This window comes from Equus przewalskii, chromosome 15 (genome assembly GCF_037783145.1).
Source record: "Equus przewalskii isolate Varuska chromosome 15, EquPr2, whole genome shotgun sequence".
In the NCBI taxonomy this organism is placed as follows: Eukaryota; Metazoa; Chordata; class Mammalia; order Perissodactyla; family Equidae; genus Equus; species Equus przewalskii.
In genome coordinates this window covers 87,845,860-87,872,372 of record NC_091845.1, presented here as the reverse complement: position 1 = coordinate 87,872,372, position 26,513 = coordinate 87,845,860, and the positions used below count along the sequence as shown (strand labels likewise).

General features: G+C 41.5%; 1 protein-coding gene across 1 annotated transcript in view; it reads left to right on the top strand.

Annotated features, from left to right (window-relative positions):
• Positions 1–23,431: 23,431 nt before the first annotated feature.
• Positions 23,432–26,513, top strand: part of GPR149 (G protein-coupled receptor 149) — a 62,069-nt gene continuing 58,987 nt past the window's right edge. The window contains exons 1-2 of the mRNA XM_008520998.2: positions 23,432–24,505; positions 25,343–25,535. Of these exons, the coding sequence (XP_008519220.2) occupies positions 23,561–24,505; positions 25,343–25,535 (1,138 nt within the window). The 5' untranslated portion in view covers positions 23,432–23,560. The remainder of the gene's footprint in view (positions 24,506–25,342; positions 25,536–26,513) is intronic.

The window sequence follows — 26,513 nt, the reverse complement described above, 5'->3', positions numbered from 1 at the left end:
AGAGAATCCTAAAAGCTGCATGAGAAAGGCAGCAAGTTACATACAAAGGAAACCCCATAAGGTTATCAGCTGACTTCTCAGCAGAAACCTCACAGGCTAGAAGGCAGTGGCAGGATATATGCAAAGTGCTGAAAGGAAAAAACCTACATGGAAGAAGAAGAAGAAGAAGAACCAAGCACAAAATCAGTAACAAGAAGGAAACAATAAAAATCAGAGCAGAAATAAATGAAATAGAGACTAAAAAACAATAGGAAAAAATCAATGAAACTAAGAGCTGGTACTTTGAAAAGATAAACAAAATTGACAAACCTTTAGCTAGACTCACCAAGAAACAAAGAGAGAAGGCTCAAATAAATAAAATCAGAAATGAAAGAGGAGAAATTACAATAGACAACCCAGAAATACAAAAGATTATAAGAGAATACTATGAAAAGCTATATGCCAACAAATTGGATAATCTAGAAGAAATGGATAGATTCTTAGAATCATACAACCTTCCAAAACTGGATCAGGAAGAAAAACAGGATTTGAATAGACCAATTACCAGTAAGAAGATAGAAATAGTAATCAAAAACCTCCCAAATGATAAAGTCCAGGACAAGATGGCTTCCCTGGAGAATTCTACCAAACATTCAAAGAAGACTTAATATCTATCCTTCTCAAACTCTTCCAAAAATTGAAGAGGAGGGGAAGCTTCCTAACTCATTATACAAAGGCAACATTACCATGATATCAAAACCAGACAAGGAAACAAAAAAAGAAAAGTACAGGCCAATATCACTGATGAACATCCATGAAAAAATCCTCAACAAAATACTAGCAAATCAAATACAACACTACATTAAAAAGATCATACACCATGATCAAGTTAGATTTCTTTCTAAAAATGCTGAATAAAATGAGTGTAGAAGGAAAGTACCTCAACATAATAAAGGCCCATATATGACAAACCCACAACTAACATCATTCTCTGTGGAGAAAAATTGAAAACTATCCCTCTAAGAAGAGGACCCAGACAAGAATGCCCACTTTCACCACTCTTACTTAACACGGTATTGGAAGTCCTAGCCAGAGCAATCCGGCAAGAAAAATAAATAGAAGGGATCTGAATTGGAAAGGAAGAAGTGAAACTGTCGCTATTTGCAGATGACATGATTTTATATACAGAGAACTCTAAAGAATCCACCAAAAAACTATTAGACATAATAAACGAATACAGTAAAGTTGCAGGATACAAAATCAACGTACAAAGACTGGTTGCTTTTCTATACACTAACAATAAAATACCAGAAAGAGAAATTAAGAATACAATCCCATTTACAATTGCAACAAAAAGAATAAAATACCTAGGAATAAACTTAACCAAAGAGGAGAAAGATCTGTACATTGAAAACTATAAAACAATGTTGAAAGAAATAGGAAGACACAAAGAAATGGAAAGATAGTCAGCACTCTTGGCTTGGAAGAATTAACATAGTTAAAATGTCCGTACTTCCTAAAGCAGTCTACAAATTCAATGCAATCCCTATCAAAGTTCCAACATTTTTCACAGAAATAGAACATAGAATCCTAAAATTTATATGGAACAAAGAAAGACCCGGAACAGCCAAAGGAATCCAGAGAAAAAAGAAGAAAGCTGGAGGTGTCATACTCCCTGACTTCAAAATATACTACAAAGCTATATAACCAAAACAGCATGGTACTGACACAAAAACAGACACAAAGATTGATGGAACAGAATTAAGACCCCAGAAATAAACCCACACATCTATGGACAGATAATTTTTGACAAAGGAGCCAAGAACATACAATGGAGAAGGAAAGTCTCTTCAATAAATGGTGTTGGGAAAACTGGACAGCCACCTGCAAAAGAATGAAAGTAGACCATTATCTTGCACCATATGCAAAAATTAACTCAAAATGGATTAAAGACTTGAATGTAAGGCCTGAAACCATGAAACTTCTAGAATAAAACATAGGCAGTATGCTCTTTGATATCGTCTTAGCAGCATATTTTCAAGTACCATATCTGACTGGGCAAGGGAAACAAAAGAAACAATAATCAAATGGGGCTACGTCAAACTAAAATGCTTCTGCACAGCAAAGAAAACCACCAACAAAATGAAAAGACAACCTAAGAAATGGGAGGAGACACTTGCAAACCATATATCTAATAACGAGTTAATATCAAAAATACGTAAAGAACTCATATATCTCAACAACAAAAGAACTAACAACCCAATTAAAAAAGAGGCAAAAGATCTGAACAGACATTTCTCCAAAGAAGATATACGGGTAGCCAACAGGCACATGAAAAGATGTTCGACATCACTAAGTATCAGTGAAATGCAAATCAAAACTACAATGAGATATCACATCACACCTGTCAGAATGACTATAATTAACAAGATAGGAAGTAATAAGTGTTGGAGAGGATGTGGAGAAAAAAGTGCAGCCGCTATGGAAAACAGTATAGAGATTCCTCCAAAAATTAAGAATAGAGCTACCAAATGATCCAGCTATTCTGCTGCTGGGTATTTATCCAAAGAACATGAAAATACGAATGTATAAAGATACTTGCACCCCTATGTTCACTGCAGCATTATTCACCATAGCCAAGACTTGGAAGCAAGCTAGGTGCCCATCAAGGGACGAATGGATAAAGATGAGGTGGTCTATATACACAATGGAATACTACTCAGCCATAAGAAACGATGCAATCTGACCATTTGTGACAACATGGATGGACCTTGAGGGTATTACGCTAAGTGAAATAAGTCAGAGTGAGAAAGTCAAATACCATGTGATTTCGCTCATAAATAGAAGGTAAAATGAACAACAAACAAACACATATAGACAGAGATTGGATTGGTGGTTACCAGAGGGGAAGCTGGGAGGGAAGAGGGCAGAAGGGGTGATTACGCACATGTGTGTGGGGACGGATTGTATGTAGTCTCTGGGTGGTGAACATGAACTAATCTACACAGAAACTGAAAGACAATGATTTACATCTGAAATTTATATAATGTTATAAACCAATGTTACTGCAATAATAAATAAATGCTTACCTGGTTTCAAAATTTTTAAAAAATGTTGAATAAATGAACTAGTGACGGACAATTTATTGCATTCATTGATTTATATTCTACATAGAAAATAAGATCTCATATGCTGTCTCCAAAAGGGAATAAACAGTCTGAGATGGTGATTTAAGCCAGAGTGTCCCCAGATGTGGGTAAAAGACAATCACGACCGCACTTACACCTCACCTCCTTCAGATCCAGCCAGAACATCAGGGCTGGGGCTGCAGAAAGATCTACCAGAGATGCTGGGAGGGGCAGAGGCAGGGAAATTAGGTGGGACTGACGCTGAGTGGAGAAAAAAACAAAAGCCTTAGAGCACCAGGAAGTCATTTCTGAAGCAGTTTCCATTAGCCTAGCAGAAGAACAGGGAAATTTCACAATCTCAAAAATGCTGCCAAAGAAACAAAAGCATGATTTAAGGCTTGATGGAGTCAGGGCCAGCTCTGCCATTAGCTGGCTCCTGACCTTGGGTGAGTCACCCAGCCTCTCTGAGCCTCAGTTTCCCCCCTCCAAAACCAGCATTGACTAATGATCCGGGAGGTCCTCTGCAGCCCTGTAGCTCTTCGACTCTAACAGCAGACTGAGAATTTAAGCTCTTCCAAGGAAAGACAAAACACTTTCTTTTTAATTCATGGAGCTATTGCAGGCACTCTATACCTCCATTCTGTGTGAAATAATACTGTCTACTCTTAAAGTTCATTCCGTGTTTTAGACTTCTATTTACAATGATATGGACTGACACCTAGTTTAGGATAATTAAGCAAAAATAGAGCTTAATGCACTAAACCAAATTTATTTTTAACTTTCCGTCACCCATCACAGCTCTGTAGTAGCAAAATGCTATGAAAATCCTAACAGTCTCTGAAGAGTCTTTGTGAAAACCAGCTTGAAAATATTACAATACCTATTTAGTTCTTGAATAATTTATTAATAAAACGTAAAAGGCTGTACCCATCATCTGGGTTGCAGCTGCTCTCTAGACTTACTAAAAAAAGACATCAGCCACTCACTCTGAAGTGGGTCGGTAAGAAAAACGAGTCACAATTCTACGACTTTTATGTTGAGATGCAAATTGCACGTGGCACACCTAGGGATTTGTCAAACTCAGGTTTAAATGGTGGAAACTGATTTATCTGTTGCCTTGGTTCACAAAGGCTCAGAGCCCCTAGGCAATCAACCCAACTCTGCAGAAAGACATCAGTTATGTGAGATTTTCACCTCAGAACCTGCCTTGCCTCGATGTGCTGCTGGCTCTGACTCTTCTTAAATGGGATCTCAGTGGGCAGAAAAGTTCACTGTACCAGGACTCCTGACAGCTTCAGAGACACACTGCATTAGATTCTAAAGCTCTCCAGCCATGTCTCCAAAGCACAGGCAAACCTCCAGAGTCCCCGTCAAAATTACTCACAGCCCAGCTCCTATTGGGGCCATAAAAGGTACAGCCTCAGAACCACAGGGTTCAGGCAGAAACAGTCCTTTATGCTGCTAACGCCACAAGAAATACCTTCCATGTCATCAAGATCTCTGAAGTCCCATAAAATATCACGTCCCTGTCAACATGGACATCAGATGCATACTCCAAACACAAAAGCAGTTCTCAGCAACCAAAAGTCAGTTCTTTCTTCGACATATAGCTGGGGCTTGTCATTCCTAATGCAGCGTTCATCGTGCTGAGTATTTCTAAGCAACCCAGAGGGTTCATGCCAAGTACTAATTTATCAGTAGTTTTGCCCAATTTGTAAATGACAAGTCTTTCGCGTAGGAGGAAGACATTTAGCTAGTGAGTAAATCTAGCTGAACACACAGCATCTCAAACTCTGCCACAGTTTTGTTATCTACTTGTAATCATGAAAACAATGTCCTTTATTAAAAATGTCCTCTGAAAGAGAGTCAAATGCTCATGATTAAAATGCAGAGAATCATAGCTTCCAAAAAAGAGAGAGCTCCTGACCAGAAAAAATTCTATGGGCGCAGTTATATGCCATAGTAAATTACTGTTGTACCCAGAGAAAATTTTGAAATATAGCTATCACAGATGTTAAAGGTCTGTTGTCACGTGCAAGAGGTAAATGACAGTGAATGGTATCTGGCAACTGTAAAATCAGGTCTACTGTAGTAAGAGTGAACAAGATCACAACGCAGGCGAAATTGCTTAGCAAACTGTAAATCACTTTACAAACAAAAAAAATATTAAGAGCTATGTAGAGAAAAATACTAAGATGCATCATCATTTAAGGGTGCTGTAGTGTAATAAAAGATAAAGAGAGCAGGGGCTGGCCCCGTGGCCGAGTGGCTAAGTTCGCGCGCTCCGCTGCAGGAGGCCCAGTGTTTCGCTGGTTCGAATCCTGGGTGCGGACATGGCACTGCTCATCAAACCACGCTGAGGCAGCGTCCCACATGCCACAACTAGAAGGACCCACAACGAAGAATATACAACTATGTACCGGGGGGCTTTGGGGAGAAAAAGGAAAAAAAATAAATAAAATCTTAAAAAAAAAAAAAAGAAAAAAAGATAAAGAGATCATTTCTGTAATCCTTCTGAGAAAATAAAACGTTCTAATTGTATGTTGCCTCTATGCCATTCACATTTCTACAAGTTCCTAAAATGGAATTCTGTGTTTGGAAGAACCACATGAGAAACAAAAAGAGAGGCAGACAGAGACAGAGAGAATGGGAGAGAAGGAGAGACAGAAAATCTAAACTAAAGAGCTAGAGGATTCGTATGTTGCATGTATGTAGTTGTGGACAAGTGGAACTATAAAGAGAACATTTTATGGTCTCATAGCATGGCTGTTATCTTTTCAAGAAACTGTTGGGAACTGCATGTTGGTTATTGGCTATGTTAGTGGTAGAGTAAAACTCTTTTCTGGGGATATGTTTGAGACAAGTGTGTCCTATTGTGGGTTTTTTTTCTTTCTTTCTTTTTTGAGGAAGATTGCCCCTGAGCTAACATCTGTGCCAATCTTCCTCTGTTTTATGTGGGATACCACCACAGTGTGGCTTGACTAGCAGTGCTAGGTCCATGCCCAGGATCCGAACTTGTGAGCCCTGGGCCACCGAAGCGGAGTGTGTGAACTTTACCACCCACCAGGCCAGCCCCAACAAGTGTGTCCTATTGGTTTTATTAATCAAATATTAACTAGCCTGAAATTTTATTACTTTAACAATTGTCTCGAAATCTTGTAGAATAATTTTAAGTCTACTAAGTTCAACATCTCAATATCAAAAGCCTATATTTTTATTTCTAAAGATGCATTAATTTCTTTAATGAGATCCAAGAAATGGATTCTAGAATCACAGATTTTCACAATTTTAAGAAGCTTTCTATGTTTCTCAGTCTAACCTTCAGCTGAAGTTATGAACTATCTCTGAAGTGTCCCAGGCCATGGGGATCCCAGGTGCTCTTTGCACACCTCCCCTGATAGGGACTCTCACTACTTCAAGAGATCTTCATTTGAATGTCAAACAGTTCTGGTGGGTTCTCTTTAAAATTCATATATTCACAGATTCATATATTAAATTTCTAATTTCCACAGCTTAGTACTAATTTCTCCATGTGGAGAATCGAAGAATAAATCCAATCCCACTTCCATACGAAAATCCCATAAATGTGCAGAGATGGCTATCCTAAGGAAAGCACGTGGAAGAGACTCTGGCACGTAATAACACTCAGTAAATGCAAGATATTATTATTTTATCATCAAAGCCCTAGAAATGCTTCTTTCTCAGACTTCCCATGCCTAGTTTCTTCAAGGTCTTCTTACTTGGATCCTCAACTTCAAACTGTAAGACAAGCATTTATTGAGTGCCTACTCTATGTATGACACACACAATCTGAGGTCTTCCTACTAGGTGGTTCTGAGAGAAGAGAAAATTACCATGCGGGTTTTCCTTTGCTCTTTCATAACCATTATTTATAGGACTGTTTATCCATTACCAATATATGTTAAAATCCGTTATTATGCTTAATATTAATCAGTTTTCTTACCAACTGACACGATTCATTGGCTTTATTTAATAACACTTGACTATAATGTTTACATGGATATTAACATTGTATTATAAATATTTATAAAACACAAATGCTGATTTTTTAATAGGCCAAACCCCATTACAACCAAACTCAATAAAAAAATATTTCAGACTTCATTCTAACAATCCTCTAAGAAGATTCCAAGAATCTGAGAGTCTTCAGGACAATGAAATTCCAGTATAAAGAGAAAATTGAGGAGTCCTGTGAAGTATTGTAAAGAATTTTTACTATAGAACATGAGTGCAACATAGGCTCTTTGCTTTCACTTGAAGCAAATAAATCCTTGAGTTCTGTATACTTACCTACTTGGGCTTCAACATCATTATTATCTTCAAATTGTACTTTAAAGTGTTTATTACGGGGACTTCCAATCAAAATATTGGTGAAAAAGTATTTCTACTCAATTCCCCTCTACAAAACCAATCAACCCTCCCCTGAAAAAGGAGAATGAAAAATGCAGAATAAAACATTTCTAAAGAAGCTGTCCAGCGCAGTGAATTTTGTCCTGAAGGTGGCGGGAGGATGCCAAAAGCAAACAGTGTCTCTATGGCTAAATTAATTAATCAAGGAGCGCATTAGACAGAGGTGGCTCTAATGCTGTGGCAGCTGCATAAGCAAACCAAAATCTACCTGAAAATGCCTCGAGGTTAGCAATGGAATCCTAGGGACAACCCATCACAAAGAGCCAGCCAGGCTTCCAGCCGCAGCCAGTCAACCACCCCTTTCTTTGCTTCAGCACCTCATCTCTGTGAGCAGTTCCCCCACTCCTGGCCTGGGGCACTCCTAACCACTGCTGGCTTAGAGCTGCCCAATTCAAATCAATTCATGCTCAAATAAATTCTTAAATATTTTGGGGCCGGCTCCGTGGCCGAGTGGTTAAGTTCGTGCGCTCCGCTGCGGCGGCCCAGGGTTTGGATCCTGGGCGCAGACATGGCACCGCTTGTCAGGCCACGTTGAGGCGGCGTCCCACATCCCACAACTAGAAGGACCAGCAACTAAGATATACAACTGTGTACGGGGGGCGGGTTGTGGAGATAAAGCAGAAAAAAAAAAAAGATTGGGATCAGTTGTTAGCCCAGGTGCCAATCTTTAAAAAAACAAACAGAAAGCATTTTAATACGCCTTAGCTCATCTTGTGACCCTGTGGTCCAGAGCAGAGTTATACAAAAGTCTGTCAAATGCTATTATCTTAAAACGGAGAAGGTATCTTCTTTTTAAGTGCCCATGGATCTTTCATAAAAAAAGAAATATTAGACCACCAAGAAAACCTAAATTCAGTCCAAAATTTAGAAATAATGTGGGTCATTTTCTCTTATCCAGTATGATAAAACTAGAAAGCATATAAAAAATATGAAAAAATATCCTCCCACCTGGAAATTAAAATGAAAACTCTTTCAAATAATTTTGGATCAAAATGAAAAACAGCCCAAATTGCCTATAATTTAAAAAAACAATGATGCTGAAAGTAATATGAACCCAACATTCTCCTTCATCTGCCCCTGCTGTGTCACTCATCCATGCCAACCTGCTGCCTGTCTCATGAGGAGGCATCTAAGAGGACCTGAGTGTCGCCACGGTCCAGAAAAGCCCAAACCAGAAAGTCATCCTCTCCACACCGCAGACTAATCCTGCCACGATTGATGGTTCGTTGCTGAGCTAGAATATGATTCTCATTCAATGGTCAGTCACCCGATGACATAAACTTATTCACACGGTTGGAAATGGAGGAGCAAGATTCATTTGAGCTCGACAAAGAAGATGCTACTTTACTCCACAACCATTCCCACATAGACAACAATGTACTCACAGGCGGAGAAAGCCATTTGGTTCCAGCACACACAGACCAATCCTTCTGTTCTCCAACTCAGAACCTATGGGATATAGCTAAACAGAGTAGAGACTTAAAATAATAATAGTTATATATATATGTTCACATATATATCTTCAAGCATTCACATTACTAACAAGAACAAGTGGAATTCACTAGTTAATTATGCAATGCAAGAAGTTAAAAAATAAATTGATTTTTTAATGAATTGAAAATAAGAAAAACAGTGAATTGGTAAATAAGTACAGAAGCTGGTGCTGTGATTAAAGGAATAAAATAGATTACTCGCTACAATATAATCAAGAAAGAAAACTACCAAAACACAAATATTCAAAATGGAACTTAGAAGGAAAGAAATAGCCAAGATACAGGGGAATTGCTAAAGTATGATTTTCTCAACTTTATGCAAATATATTTGAAAACCCAGAAGAAACAGATGATTTTTTTTCTTTTTTCCCTTTATTTCTATACTCCATTCTCATTTCCCTTACCCCTTAGGGATCCAATCTATAGTGTTTAATATTTACACTTTCATGTGTATGTGTCCTTATAAAGCGTGAGTCTATATTTTATGTGCATTTATTTCTAGCATACATAAACAGTATTGAACCAAACATTTTCCTTCTGTTTCTTGCATTTTTTTTAACACCAAAGTTTCTAAGCACCACCCACATTGCCTTGCGTAAACTCACCAGTACTTTCCATTGCTGCATGTGTGGATCCACCACCTTGAAGCTATCTTTTCTTCCAGGTACGAGCACCCAGGTTACCTCCAACTCTCCACCACACAGCCAAGACTACATACTGAACACACTGTTATATGTCCACTTGTGAAGATGCATGAAACCTTTGCATTAATATCAGGCTATAGGCATGCATTTCCTTGTTCCCCCTGAGGAATGCTGTCTCAGAATGGTTGCACAACGCTCTACTCCCACCAGCAATGCAAAAATGTTTCTATATTCCCACATCCCTGCTAAACTTGGCATTATTCAGCTTTCTTATTTTTGTCATTCAATAGGTGTAAAATTATATCTCATCATTGTTTATATTTGCATTTCTCTATTTTTTACATCTCTTCATATGTATCTTGGTTTCTAGGATTTCCTCTTCAATGAAGCGCCTGTTCATATGCTTTGCCCATTTTTCCAGTGGGAATGGCTGCCCTCCAAATGTTGCCTTAGAGCTATTCTTTTTCTTTTCATTTTTAAATTTAATTTTATTGTTAGAAGAACACAACATGAGATCTATCTTTTTAACAAATTTTTAAGTGTACAATACAGTATTGTTAGCTATTTTGAAGAGATATCAGCACTCTCATGTTCATTGAAGCACTATTCACAATAGCTAAGACATGGAAACAACCTAATGTCCATTGATAGATGAATGGATAAATAGATGAAAAGATTAATGAATAAAGAACATCTGGTATAGTCATGAGTTGCTTAATGATAGAGATACGTTCTGAGAAATCAGCCATTAGGCAATTTCGTCATTGTGCAAACATCACCAAGTGTACTGAAGGGGAACAAAATTTGCCACCCCAATGTATGTCTCTTTAACATGAGAATTATTTTAGGCTGATTTTTTTCTGAGGAAGATTAGCCCTGAGCTAACATCCGTGCCCATCTTCCTCTACCTTATATGTGGGATGCCTGCCACAGCATGGCTTGACAAGTGGTGCATAGGTCCACACCCAGGATCTGAACCTGTGAACCCTGGGATGCAGAATGGAACGTGTGAACTTAACCGTCGCGCCACCAGGCCTGCCCCTAGGCTCATTATTTTTAATAAACAAAAGACACAGAAAGTTTTTCTTGCTACCTCCCCCTTAACTGCCTAAAAAAATTCAGACTAAAAATCCTGTCTCAGGAAGCAAGCTGTCACCTCAGCATCACATGAACTAGGTGGTGGACAGGCAGGAGCCTAGAAAAGTCTGTTTGCTGGGCTGCCCTCTATGTTTTCTGTTTCTGTGGCGAAACACTTGTTTTCTTATATTTGCTCCTTTTCAGCTGCCTGTGAGTTGCCTTCCTTCACTTTGAAGTCCCCGACTCGCTCCACCCCCAACATCTTCCTTTGTCTTTAGCTGCGGATGGTACTTAAGGTGAGGGCTTGGCCATTTTGGTGAGTTACTCAGTTTTCCTGGGTTTCTCTCATGTATACATGTTATTAAACTTTTGTTCGTTATTCTCCTGTTAATGTTTCTCATGTCAATTTAGTTCTTAGGGCAGCCAGAAGAACCTAGAAGTATAGAGGAAAATTTCTTCCTCCCCTATAGGACTTACACAAACCCAGATGGTATAAGGTTTACATAGGCTGTATGGTACTGATCTTATGGGACCACCATTGTATATGTAGTCCTTCGTTGACCAAAACATCGTTCTGTGTCACATGATTGTATATACATACAAGGGGGTATGATTCAGCCTTTAAAAAGAAGGAAATTCTGCAATATGTGACAATATGGATGAACCTAAGGACATTATGCTAAGTGAAATAAGCTAGTTACAGATGGAGCTATTCCTTTCAATAGATATTAACAATATTTGTTTTTCTTTGGTTTTAACAGTTGCAAAAATATTCTTTCTTTTTGTTATTTCTCCACTAACCTTGTCCATGGAATTTTTTAGCAGAAATTCTTAATTTTAATATAAAATGTTTCATCAATATTTTTGCCTTATGATTTGTATGTTTGGGGTTTTAATTAATAAGACTTTCATTGCCCTGGATTACAAAAACTTAACAGTTTGCCTTTTATGTTTACGTCTTTGATCCATCTAAAATCGCCCTGATGTGTGGAACAAGGTCAGGATCCATTGTTATTTTTCTCCATAGGGTAAGCCATCACCTGCTCTACAGCTCGTCCTTCATGGGGCATGTTGGTGATATAAGTTGTCGTATACTCCTGGACCTGTCTCTGAACTCTCTCTTCTGTTGCATTGGTAGTTCACGCGTTCTTGTACTAACATCACACTACCTTTAGAACAACAGCTTCATTGCATCTATCACTCCTCTTTTATAACAATGACTTGCTATTCATGGACCTCTACTCTTCCAAACAAATTTTAAGTTAAGTTTATTGAGTCCTTCAAGAAATTCAACTAGAAGCGCATTGAATATCGAGATAATTCTAATACTAAATCATTTTATCCAGAATCATGGACTCTCTCTCCATTCATTTAGATCATCTTCTATGGCCTTTCATTAAAGTTTTATCTAAACAGAGCTTGAGTATTCTTGGTTAAATTAATTCCTTAGACATTTCAAAATTTTTACTGTTTCAAGGATTGAAATTATGAAAATCAGTATTTTATTACATTTTCTAGTTGGTTATTGCTGCTATTGATTTTTAAAAATTGATCTTCTGCCCTAAAAATGAATTCTCATTTTAATTGTAATAATTTGACCGTAAGTTCTTTTTCTTCCTAGGTTATGATCACATCAACTGCACATAATGCTAATTTTCTCTCTTAACCCTCATCCCTTCCAAGCTCTTGTCTGCATTTTTTCCTCAGAGCTTTGCTAGGACCCCTCAGCAATATGTTAAACAGTGACAGTGACTGTGGGTGTACTTGTCCTGGTCCTGTTGGGAGACCATTATCCATGCACACTTCATGTTCTGCACGTTTGCAAGCAGAGACACTGACTGCCTTTCTACTTTCCCTTTTCAGGGATGTCTGTGTCCAAAGGAAAAGGCAGGTTTGTGTACAGCCTTGGAAGAAAGGGATAATGTCTCCCTCCAGAGTAAAGGGAGGGCATGCTTACTGCCATGAGAGAGTATTTGTGTTCCCTAAGCTAGTTCAGGGTTTCTCTCCTGCAATGCAACCTCCATTGTGTGTGCAGGTGTCACCTGGCCCTCTGCATGTGACCCTGTGGGAATTTGAGCTTGGGAAACTGGCACAAGAAAACACTGATATTCTACTGCTATTGCTGTGGGTAATAAAGTCCTTTATTTCTAAAGTAGGAATTCTCTGCATTCTGCCATGAAACTGCAGCAAGCTAATATTAGCTTGCAAGTAGTGTAAAATCTATAAGCACTGTTTTATAATAGCCCCAAACTGACAACAACACAAATGTCCATCTATGGTGGGATTGATAAATAAATTGTAGGATATTCATAAATTTGGAATACTATACACCAAAGAACAAGAAAGAGCCACTATATTCAAAAACATGGATGAATCTCACAAACATGATGTTGAACAAATGAAGCTAGACACACAAGAGCATATACTTTATCTCTCCAAGGAAAACAAGTCTATGGTTATAGATTAGAAGTCAGGACACTGGTTACCCTTAGGGTGTGGTATGTTTGTGGGGGCGACTAGAAGGGCACAAGGAGGCTTCTGACATCCTGGTAATGTGTTTCTTCATCTAGGTGTTATTTACACAGGTGAGCTGACTTTGTGATAATTTATTGATTTGTTCTTTTATCATTTGCACATTTTTCTGTATGCCTCTTACACTCCATTGGAAGTTATTTAAACAAATAGTATTTCAGGGCTGGCCCCATGGCCAAGTGGTTAAGCTCGCGTGCTCCACTTCGGCGGCCCAGGGTTTCGCTGGTTCAAATCCTGGGCACGGACATGGCACTGCTCAACAAGCCATGCTGAGGCAGCATCCCACATGCCACAACTAGAAGGACCTACAACTAAAACTACACAACTATGTACCAGGGGGCTTTTGGAGGAAAAATAAAATCTTTAAAAAAAAAAAAAGTATTTCATTGGAAAGGAGTCAACAAAAAATAATTTGTGGAACAGAATGGAGAATCAGAAACAGACATCATTCCTATGAGAAATTATTATGCCTGTGTACTAAAGAGAATCAATATCACCTTTCACTCCACGGGACTATTCTAAGCCCTCACGGAGGCTCTTTCATTCAAGATTTTAAAAGTCCTTCGTAAATAAATAACCTTTCCATTTCAAATACACCCTGAACCCTGAGATATTTCTCACAACACAGCCCAGAGACACCTCTGCCTATGTGAGTAGTATGATCATATCATATCATATGGGAAAAGATAGATTACATAAAATCGTGTTGGAGCGACTGGATAGCCACTTGGGAAGTAAAAATCAAGCAGAAACCTTTTCAGAATCCTTGTACCAAAATATACTCAAGAGGTAAAATTTAAATACAAAAAGTGATTTCATACCAACACAAAAAATGATGTAATTTATTTTATGCTTTGGGTGTGAAGTATTTTGTGTGGTGCAAAGGAAAATAATAATCAATTTACCTTAAAAGTAAATACTTCTTTTAGAATAAACCATGAGGACATTAACAAGCACCCTTGAGAGACTGTTTCTTAGACTGCTTCTCATGAAGTCTTTGATCTCCTCTAAGTTGTTTTGTTTTGAACAAAAGGGGAGAATGACAACATTGAACTCAGTCTGAGCCCTCTGCCCCAGAAGGCAGTAATGGCTGAGAGATCCTCACCTTTTATGTTCTGGGAAATGGCTGAATCCAAAAGACAACCACATTCTGGCATTTCCCCAGACAAAACCCACCTGCACTCATGTCAATGATCCCTTGTTTCCTGCCTCTCTACAATCCAGCCCTTCCTTTTCTTTCAGTGGTTTCCCATTAGTGAAAGCTCTCCTAATTGCAACAGCTGAATAAAATCATCTAGTTAAAAAATTAAAATTAAAATTAATCATAAACAAGATCATAACATAACTGACAAATTCAGAACAAACATCTGAATATATAAAGTTCTTATTTTCTTCCCATACAACAGTCACTTATAAATCAATATTTTTTTAACCTAGCAGTTGACCAAGAAAATTAAAAATTTTCATCATGGTAGGTACTGGTGAGAATGTGGGAAAAACATGCAGTCTTAATATTGTAGGGGAGGAGGACATTTCCTCTCCCCAAATGGGGGTTCGTCTGGCCGGAGAATGAATTAAATTCACATGAGACAGAATAGCAAGAGAAAATTAAACAAAGCTTTATGAGGAACCATGGCCTGGGGCCTTTCTTCCCAAAGGAAGAAAGGGCACTGAAGAAGTGGGGTGCACATAGTGGTTATATAACCCCAAACAGGGTGTTTCACATGTGATTGAAATGTCCCTTTTACAATAGTCACGAGGTTGCTCTGTCAGCACAGCTCTTGATGGAAACAGCAGATAGGTCTGCTGTCTCAGTGAGCGCCGCGGGGTGGCAGGTGTGTTACCTCGGGCTGGGGGGTGTCACAGATGAGCGCCGCAATCGGTTCCCAGCCTAAAGAAAGATGCTTAATCTTTACAGAAATGCCAAAGTTGGGAGGGGGAGGGAAGTCAGTTACAGGAGGTTACCAGAGAAGCACAATAAAATGCACATTTAAGTCCTTGCCTTTGGTATTGATTAAGAGCTTTTAGAGAGAAGGTCATCTCCTTTCTTCTTCCTGGTACAGAGAGGGAGGCACCTTTACAGATAGAGATTTACCTTACAAACGTAAATGTGTCCTAACAAAGGGAAAGTTCCATTCCTCAGAGCCTCCTTCCCTGTCCCAGTTTATCAAAAGCAATCAGCCTCAAATAATCCTGATGCCAAAGAGACATATCTTGGGGTGGCCAATTCCAGGTCCCCACAATATATTTGAGTTTATGCTACTTTTGTTGGTGTAATTTCTTGGTAGGCATATAGCCAAATCTGTCAAAGTTTAAAGCAACTTTGGCTTAGCAATTCCAATGTTAAGAACATACCTTGTGTATGTACTTACAAAAAGATGTATTTACGAGGATGTTCACTCAATGTTATTTTTTAGAGCAAAACAATAGGGAAAAAAAGCTTACATGTTCTTCACTGAGGAACTAATTAAATAAATTAGAGTTCATCCATTCAGTCAAAAACACAACAGCTAAATAACAGGAACGAAGTGCTGATACGAAGTGAGCTCCAAGAAGCCTTGATCCACGAGAAAAACAAGACGTAAGCATGTTCCATCCGTGTATGGTTTCCGTTTGTGTGGACACATGAAACTGCTAATCATCATTCCTTCTGCACACTGACAGCGTAGTTTAGTTTTCTTCTGTAGTTTTGTTTTGTTTGGAGTTTTTTTTCCCCATATCTTTACAGTTATATTTAACCCATTTTCAAGTCTGACTTAATGACTGTCGTCTCAAATCCTTTCTGGAACAAATCACTTTTAAAATACATCTGTGTCTATCAATTTGTCTGTGTCTCTTAACCCTGACCTTCTAGGCCAGCCACATTCCTCCCAACCCCAACGCCTACCACCCAGGACGAGATATTCAGCCTAGACACCTCAGGGCTGCGATATATCCTCTCTCTCCCCCACTCCTTTTCTCTTCCCTCTTTTAATTGCACATTTTATTAATTTGAGCCTCAAATGAAAAATGGCATAATGTGCACAGTGCCGTTTGTGGTCCTGATGTGCATCAGACATGGGAGGAAAGGAGGAGAAAATGGCTTACCACAAAAGCTTCCCCTCCACGGTCTACCAGGACCCAGAACTGGCGAGGTTTCCAAGGAAACTGCAAGTTATGGACATATGCATATACCAGAAACTCATCATGATTTATTCTAAGGTCTTATGATGCTTATCATCTGAACTTCTACAGCTCTTCACAATAGGCATTACTATCCTGTCTATGAAGACAGAGGAGCCGAGCCGTAGATGAGATTAAGTGGCTTGTTGAGGGATTCAGAGCAAGCCCAATGAGAGTTAGGACCCACATTCAGGCTGTCAGGTTCTGGCTCTGCCACCGCAGTGATCAGATAATCGATATCACCTCTCACTCCACAGGACTATTCTAAGCCCTCACCACGTCCCTCTTTCACTCAAGATTTTTAAAAGTCCTTCATAAATAAATAACCTTTTCATTTCAAATACACCCCAAACCCTGGGATATTTCTCACAACACAGCCCAAGGACACCTCTGCCCTTGTGAGTAGACAGTGACTGAGGGCAAGGAGCAAGGTCGATTTAACTCCCACCTGTCACTGAAGGACAGCATCGCCTCAAACAAGTGGTCGTGCTGGCAGGCTCTAACTTCTCAGCCGTGGAGTCTGGATGAGACTCCACGTCGCCTGAAGGAAGCAAGAGCCACTAAGATAATTGCCTTGGAACCCTTGTAGCCCAGTGATACTAAATGGAAAGAGAGCAGGTGGCCATCCTCATTGGATTACTGAGTTACGACCTCAGAAATCGGAACCCTCAGGAAGTTCCCTCCCCAGCAATCCCTCTGATTTGTTGAAGCTCACAGGACGTTTGCAAAGGCAAGAAAGCTAGAGGCTAGGGCAGGAAAATAAAGTGCAGACAATCCTGCCTCTGTAAGCCAGGGCTCTGTGGCTCTACGTGGGTTATTCCCGCTCTGTGCCTCAGCATCTTTGTCCAGAAAATGGGGCTAAAACTAATACCCACATCATGGTATTGTGAAATTAAATTATTAAAACATGAAAATAAGGAGAATGTCCAGCACATTCTAGGAAATGAGTAAATGTTAGCTGTTATTATTGTTGCCACTGATATTACTAGTTGTATATAACCTATACATATAGTACACAACTTATTATATATTATATTATTATATATGTTAGACCCATAAAGTGGGATTATGTCAAATCTCACAAATGACCCAGACATCCTACAATCGAGATTACCCTGCATTGAAATGCTTCTCTTTCGGATAAACCAAGGATCAACAATTTTTTTCTGTGAAGAGCCAGAGAGTAAACATTTTTTGCTGTGTGTCGCACAGTCTCTGTCACGATTACTCAGGGTTAAAGTCTGCCATTGCAGCTTGAAAGCAATCACAAAAACACTTAAACGAATGGATGTGTCTACGCTCCAATAAAACCTTATTTACAAAAACAGACCATAGTTTGCCAACTCCTAAAATAAACCAAGAAATCTTTCAAAGTCATGTTTTTACTTAGTGAAGTATACCAAGACTTCAATAAGGAAATTACTCTTCCTGCCAAAAGCTGTAAGATAAAACTCATTTCCCATGACCACGCCCCAGATATCACCTCAAGGCGAGATGATGATGCTCCTACAGGGCAGAGCACTCAGGTTAGAAAGCAAAGCCACAGCACTGAGCAGAGAGAGAAGCCACTCCTAGGGCAAGTGGCATTTGTTTTGCAAAGGCCTGGAAAGAGCAACCATCTTGGAGAACATGGTTGATGAAGTTTTGGCACTTAAAGTGAACCTGGAGCATTTATAGATGTGGAGACTAAGAAATTCCTGAAAATACTGAGAAAGGCTTTATTTAAGCACACACTGCTACGGGACAGGAATTGGGGGGGGTCACATAATAATTAAGGAGCAGCATAACCTGGACCATGCAAGATGAAGAGAAATCTGAACCAGGGGCTGGCCCTGTGGTGTAGTGGTTAAGCTCAGTGCGTTCCACTTCATTCCCCCGGATTTGTGGGTTCAGATCCCAGGTGCAGACCTACCCCACTCGTCAGCCATGCTGTGGTGATGACCCACATATAAAGTGGAGGAAGACTGGCACAGAAGTTAGCTCAGGCCTAATCTGCCTCAAGCCAAAAGAAAAAAAAGAGGAAGATTGGCAAGAGATGCTGCCGCAGGGCTAATCTTCCTCAGGAAAAAAAAAATAGAGAGAGAGAGATCTGGACCAAGCTAGAACCAAGAACTATCCTCACAGCTCCTTAAGAGTTTTCACCAGCTGCCTAGTGAAAAGAAACTAAAAATCAACATCAGAACTCCTTTGGATTTCACTTACAGTGATAGTACTTAGCTCAGAATATTGTTCTACCCTTGACACACTAAGATGTTGAAAAAATTGCTTCGAAAACTTGTAGCTCAAATGGACCTCCTGAAAATAAAGTACAGGGGTGCCCCCTGGATTATCTCATTACTGATTTAAGACTTGGTCAATTTGCTGTACATCAGGACATTCTTCATCCTAAGCATTAAATATTTATTGCATTGAATCCGTTGGGATGAAAGGCTATTTTCAGAGAGAAAATTAAGGAAGAAGATAGCATGAAAAATGACTAGACCATAAGCTTCACAAGGGCGGGAACGATAATGTTCTGTTTACCACTAATGCATGTTGTCTGACCTTTAGACACTCAAATAGGTATTGAATGAATGAATGAAAGTTTATAGTATATAATTCTGTTTAGAATAGCTATATATTGTCTACGTTTTTGTCCTATGGGTAGGTTCAGCCATTCTCAATCACACAGCTTACATAAAAACTCTCCTCGAGACATTATCTTTATTATACCATGAGGTGGACCTTACATAACTACCAGAGTCAAGGTCCTTGCCCAGAATAAGTAAATCTGAATAAGCAGTGACCATTAATAACCAACCTTATTTCTCTCTGTATCTATTCTACAATAACATATATACACACAAATGTATGTATGCATGCACATACATACCTACATGTGTACACACACATACCTCCAAATTTTTGTCCCATCCATGGAACAGGTTAAAAAAATCATGGAATTTCCCATTTGAGAAACCTTTGACCCCACTCCCACTAATGTCGCGGGGCATCTCTGGGTTGGTGGTATGCTTACCAGGTTTCTAAAGATTAGATTCACAAAGTTAGTCTCTCTGACTTGGAGCCAAGTTAAATTGTGTCCTTATTTATAGTTATTATACTGTATTAAGTATCATAGATTTCTGATAAGACATTGAAAAAGAAGAAAATAAATCACAGCATTGAGCTCTCCTATGATGCCAAATTGCTAGTTATTTTTTGCCAAATTGTAACATAAAGCAGACTATGCATGTATTTTATATAATCTGGATATTATACAAATATGATCATATATTATAAATTTATATATTTACAATTTATATTTACAAAATCTAGATTTTATTCATATGTTATACAAGTGCGTGTGTATATCTATCCTGGATAGCTTATGAGATCTTTCATTTGAGCTTTGGTAAGTTAAGAAGAGTCTTAAGCTGGGCTAATCCTCTAAAACGTTTTGGCTGCATAATGCTATATTTCTAGAAATAAAGAAATATTATACCTTCATGATTAACTTTATCCATGATGCTTTTTAAAATTTTCATAAAGCAAGACTAAATGTTTTCAATTGGTCCTATGGTTATCTTTTTATTGCCAAAGCCCCACATTGCTAAGGATGTTATTTTCCCGTATTCGGCTAGAATTTTTTATGTTGTTTCTTATTCTTTGAGAATTTTGAGATATAATTTAGACTTTTAGAGGAATGAATTGCCTGCAGTGCTTTGCAAAGGTATAATTACATCAACGACTTTATAAACTCAGAGCCTAATGGAATTATTGCCGTGGAATTCTCTGTGGGTTGTTTCATCATCTGCAGTGCTGTCCTGGGCACACTTTGAAAGTAACCAGAGCAGCAGTGGGGCAATAAACAAGTCTTCACCTGGGCTCTCTCGCATAATCACAATTTCTATTTAAATCAAGGTAAATTTGCATTATTAAGTAATTTGAAGACAGAATTTTAAATATTTGGAGACATAAAGGCTTATCACAAGTCAGACAGAGAAACGCGGCTCATTCACAAGAGCTGAGTACATTTTTTTAAGGCATAAAGAGGCTACTTAGGAATCTTTCTTCCCGGTCTTCTAAAAGTTATGTGGTTATCTAAAAGGCATTTTTTTTGTTAGCTCAGGATGATTGTAAAGAAAATGAGATTATGGCTAAGGGGAGGGCTTACAACTTTAAAAAACTCATATTTAATATAGATGTATTATACATATAGACACATAGTATATATATAATACATATTTATTATACATATGTAAAAGACGTGTATATATAACATGTATGTATTATAAAACATAAAGCTTGGTAAACGTGGTTCATAAATTAACATTTTGAAAAATGAGACATTTCAAACATGCTCTCTGAGAAACGAAAGCAGAAACAGACTTTGTGATCATCAACATCCACTGGAAGTGTTCCCAAGAATGAGATGCTAAGAGGGGTAACTAGAAAACGTGTCTGTAGTGATCAAGAACGCAGAACCGGACGACGACTTTGAAATGTGGCTCCACCACTCACTACCCGTGTGGGGCGGGAGCATCCCAATCCACGTGAGGGCGAGCTGGTTACAACCAGTAACGACCAACCCCCAAGACTCAGGGACACACAACGCATTTTACTTCCCACTCGCGCAAAGCTTTCTGGGTCCATACAGACCTCAGGGCAGCCATGAACCTTCAGTTGGCCCAAGATTGCAGCCGCTTGAACCTTCCACCACCTCCGTATCCATAAGGGCCTCCCTGCTGCCATAGCAGGGAGAGAGATGCACCCCAGCATCAGCTCTTACAGGCTTCCACCTGTTGTTTATGACAATATGGATTATTGTGAAGGAGGCAGAAAGAAAAACTAAGATAAAGGTAACCTGAACTATTTAAAAATTTTATCACCCAATTTTAGAACTTAAAAGGATCTGAAAACAATCCAGTCAAGACCGTTATTTTCCAGATATAGAAACAGATCCCCAGAGAAAGTATAAGATTTTTGCGAGAGGCCACATAGCCAGCAACAGCAGAGTCAGGAGTCAAATTTGGGCATCTCTCCCAGTGCCCCACTGGCTGCAGTTGTGAAAGTGTGCTAACCCACTTGTCCCTTCTGTCCTATCCCAGACACCGGGGCAACATGGTAGTATAGTGTCCCTTTTCCAAATTAATATTTAGTGGAAAACCTAGAAATGATGGTAATGATAGAGGGAATGTCCTCAGGCATCAAATGGTATTGCAACAGATATCACTAATTTCTGCTCATTGTATTTTAGCAATGTGATACTTATTGTCCAACCTAACTGAAAATCCAGGGTTAAATACATACTGAAGAATGATATTTTTGTTTATGGCAGCAAAGAATAAGATCTGAGAGAAGAGACAGAATGGATGCCACAGACCTTTGATAACGATCAAAAATAAGGTCCGTTTATTATTTTGTGCTTTCTGGAGCAACATGATTTAGAAACGAATTTACACACAGACCCTTCCCACTCACAGCACACTGCAGGGTCCCACACTGCAGGAGGGAGAGCCGGAGCGCGGAGCGGGCTGTCACAGGAGGCTTGTTTCCACCTGCTGAGGGAAGGGGCACTCAGACAACAGGCCCAGAGAGGCAGAGCACCTGCTGCTGTGTTTAGTGAAGGGTACGGCCAGCAGGGACCAGGACAATCACTTTCCACTTGAACAGATCCAGGTTCAAAACGTAGCTTCAGTTACCTCTAAAATGACAGGAATGGTTGGAGTTCTATCACCACGTCCCTTCATTTACATCATCACCATATCAGCTTTCCCCATCCCCTCCCCTGCTTCCACTCAGGACCTGGCCATCCCAGGTCTTGAATCTGAGCTGAGGAGCAATGCTACCTTAAAGCATCCTGGGAAATAAATCCCAGACCAGAACTACTGCTTTCAGTCACTTCTTTGCTAAGCCACTCATCTTGCAAAATTGACAGCTCTTAAAATGAGTTCAGAGATGCAATGATTGTACACAACACCCCAAATACTCTGGTTAAGAATGCTTTTGTGGGGTAACCTCCCGTTTAGCCCTATATAATGCCATCTAACTTTAACAACTAGACATACTATTTATTCAAATGGCAGCTTGCTTACTGGATGACATTGACAGAAAATAGTTACATGCCTAAAGCTAGTATGGCTCTACCCAAAGATTCTGCAAAATCTTGTTTAGTGTAATGAAGACCATTATGACATTCTTCTTATTAAGTACAATATACATTTTAAAAACAAAGCTGGTACATCCTATTCTTTTAGAAATGGCATTGATGATATTCCTCCTCTGATGGATTATGAATTAGAAAGCTCTAGATAAGAATAAAAGCAGCCCATAAGCGGAGTAGCCTGGATCCCTCAAGATGGTATTTGTCATTCACATCCAGCCTGAGCAAGTATTCGGGCTAGTTTTATGTATCGAAACCCAAGGGGCAGGCTTAGCAAGGACAGTGTTTCTTGCTTCGAAGGAGGCAGGCTGAGAAGATGTGCTACATTTCGCTCAGACACTGAACTCGCCTCCCTTTTGTTCCTGCTTCTCTCCTGCTTGGAGCTGACTCCTCCTTCCTGCAGCTCCGAGGATGAGGATCACAGGCTGATTGAAGAACGCCGCGGTTCCCACGGGTAGCTGTGCTGTGTGTGTGTGTGTGTGTGTGTGTCTGCATCGGCAAAGCTGAGACCTACCTGAAAATCTCTCTGCCTTTTAATCCAGCTCTGGAACCAAATGCATCATGTTACTGCTCCTAAAAAGTGAACAGAGTTTGATTACCTCACGCTACAAGCTGCTTTGCTCCATAAGAAGGACCCAAAAGGACCCAGACATCACGGTTTTTTCAGTCTACCTGAGGAGCTTTTGCTTTCACGCCTGAAACTTGATGGTTTTGGGAGCGAGTTTCTGGTTTGTTTTTAATTGGAATGTTGAAAAGTTTCTTATTGATGCTTTAAATGGAAGCCAGTTTTAAAATATGGGTTGAGTCAGAGATAAAGGAGACATACCTGACCATTTTCTGCTGGATCGATGGGGGAGATCGCAGGGAAACTTGTAGGAGAAAATGAGATCTGATTTGCAACTAACAGCCACGCTTTATTTTGAGAGTATTTACAGACTCATTGAAAGGGAAATTAAATACTGACCCAGGACAATGTCTGTATTTTTCAGTAACTTATCAACTAATGACTCTAGCTTGCAGAAAGAAAATCGTAATTCGACGGATCCAGCAGGACCTCCGAATATCTATCTTTTTTGCCTGACAAGCCTGATGACTCTGGCAGCCCTGGCGGGCAGCATCTATTCGCTGGTGTCCCTGCTGAAAATGCAGAACAGAACTGTGGTGTCCACGCTTGTGGCTTCGTGGTCTGGGGATGACCTCATGAGCGTCCTGTCGGTGACCATCTTCCTGTTCCTGCAGTGGCCAAAAGAGGCCCCTGACCACTTCCAGCCCCTGTGCACCACCTCCGCCTTACTGTATCTGTGCCAGGGGCTCTCCAGCAACTTGAAGGCGACTCTGCTGGTCTCGTACAACTTTCGCACGATGCGCGGGGCCGCGGGGAGCGGGCCGGCCCTGGGAGGAGCGGGCCGGGCGCTGGGCGCGGCGCTGGCCGTGTGGGCGGTCAGCCTGCTGCTGGCCTCGCCGCCGCTGGGCGGCTGGGGCGCCTTCGTGCGCACGCCCTGGGGCTGCCTGGCCGACCGCTCCAGCTCCTACGTGCTGCTCCCCTTCGCCGTGTACTCCGCGGCCTTCGCGCTCCTGGCGGGCCTCTCGGTGCCGCTCACCCACCAGCTGCTGTGCTCGGAGGAGCCGCCCAGACTGCGCGCCAACTACCGGGCGATGCCCCGCGGCGCGTGCACGCCCGGGACTCCTCCGACCGCGGGCGGCGGGCTCGCCCGGTCCCCGGACGGCGCTGCGGGCCCTGCCCTGCGGGGCGCGGGAACTCGGCCCCCGAGCTCGGCCGCTGCGCTCGGACCGAGGCCGGGCGGGGGGTCCCGGGGGGCTGTCCACGGCCCCCGCAGCCTCGCCGTGAGCGCGGCGCAGAGGCGCTTCTCTTTCGTCCTGGCGCTGGCGAAGGTCGTCCTGTGGCTGCCCATGATGGTAAAGGCGCGGTCGCCCGTGCGCGGGGTGTGTGCCGGGCGGTGCGCGTGGGCACCGGCGTCCCCGAGACACGCGCCGCTCGGTCCACCGCGCGATGCGTCTCCGGTTCAGCCACGCGCCGGGAGGAGGGCAGCTCGCGGGTTGGGCTGGCTGCCCACGGAGTCTTGGCTACTGAAGTTCCCGTTTCAAAACTGGGCAGGGGGCGGGGAGCGCTCTGGGCGGGAGACTTAGTTTCCCTGGATCCGTCCTGGCCAAAGGTGTTCTCTTCTCTCGCAGCAACATCTGGGAGTGTGCAGAAAAGGAGGCAGGGAGTAAAAGGGGCGTTTTCCCCCAACCTTCTGTCATCCCCTTCTCTCCGCTCCATCCCTGCCCGGTAGGGGCGCCGCCCGTGCCCAGCAGGAGAGAGAGCAGAGGCGCCATCAGAAGTAGTGGGAGAAGGCGGGGTACAAAACAGGCTTTTGTTCAAGCCTGCAGGCGGGAGCCCCGTCGAGAGTGGCAGGGCGGCACCCTGCTGTGACAAGCGCCCGCGGAGGTGAGGGTCGGGGATGTGAGGTGCAGGTCGCGGAGACGCCCGCTCGTTTTCCCGGTAGCGTCCCTCGCGCTGTGGACTGTGCTTCCCTGGTGGAGACTTGACCTGGCGGAGGGCCCAGAGCGGGCTCAAGAGCGAAACCCCCAAACCCCTGTGCGGCCTGGAGCGGCGGGCCTGCCCCAGGGGATCCAGGGTCCACCGCCCAAACCAGGGCGGCGGCCCAGAAAGGAGCCTGCAGAAGGGGGAGAGGCTTGGCGAGGTGCAAAAATGGGGTCCTGGGACAGCTCTGAAGTTCTCTGCCTTTGCAGGTCCACATGGTGGTCCAGCACGCCGTGGGGTTTCAGAGCCTTCCCTTCGAGACACTCAGCTTCCTCCTAACCCTGCTGGCCACCACTGTGACCCCAGTGTTCGTCCTGTCCAAACGCTGGGCCCACCTGCCCTGTGGCTGCATCATCGACTGCAAGCAGAGCGCCTGTGCGGTGGCGTCGGACGGGAGGAAAGGTCAGTGGTGCAGAGCGCTGGGGTCGGTGCAGAGCGCTGGGGTCGGTGCAGAGCGCAGTCAGTCAGGTCAGAAAAGTGGTCCGTGGAGAGCCGGGTGAGCAGGGAGGAAGAGGCTGAGGGCGAGTGAGAGGTAAGAAGAAACTGTGGAACAATTCATAACACAGGGTTGACCTAAGTTTTAAATGAGGCAGGTTTAGAGCCATGATTATTTTAGGTAAGAAAGGAAGAGACAGAATTCATTCAACACAGGCCCTTAGACGTGGTGTCCACCACAGCCCTGAGCCCAGAGTAGAAAATGAATCCCCTCCTAAGTCTAGTAGGAAAGAGATGAGCTCCTTGAGGAGCTGGAAACTCATGATGGCTCAGCCCATTGCTAGTAGTGGAACAGTAAAGACAGCATTCTCCTTACGGTGCCGCGATGTTCTTCCAGGGTTTTGGATGTGGTTGCAGAGTGCCTGAAAACAGTTCCAAAACAAATGTCAAGTGTTTGTCTCTGCTTTTAGAAAACACACATATACACACAAAGCAACACCCCCACCCCAAAACACCTCAGTTTCAAGAAAGGACAAAGGTGGGCGAGTTTGTCAATGTACGTTTGTGTATGAAGCTAGCTATGCTAGCTACTTAAAAAAAAACCAACAAATAACAAATGTGTTCTAAAGGCACACCTAGAAAGGAAGTGGGTCGGTTACAGAACCACTGGAGTGTGGCTGTTCCCACACGAACACAGGACAAGTTGAGGACTGACTTACACATTTTGACTCTGCCAGGAAGACAATGCATTAGCATACACTGAATTAACTGTTCCATTAATGGTCCTTTGCTCAGAATAAGCATGTATTTTGTTCTTTAACAGAGAAGAAAGGGTAAATAAAAACAGTTCGTCTCAGACTATTTTAGAGGTGTGAAAACTGGAGAATATTGAAGTATATTCTACACTCAGTTCTATGACAGGGTTATTCTATAAACACTTATTAG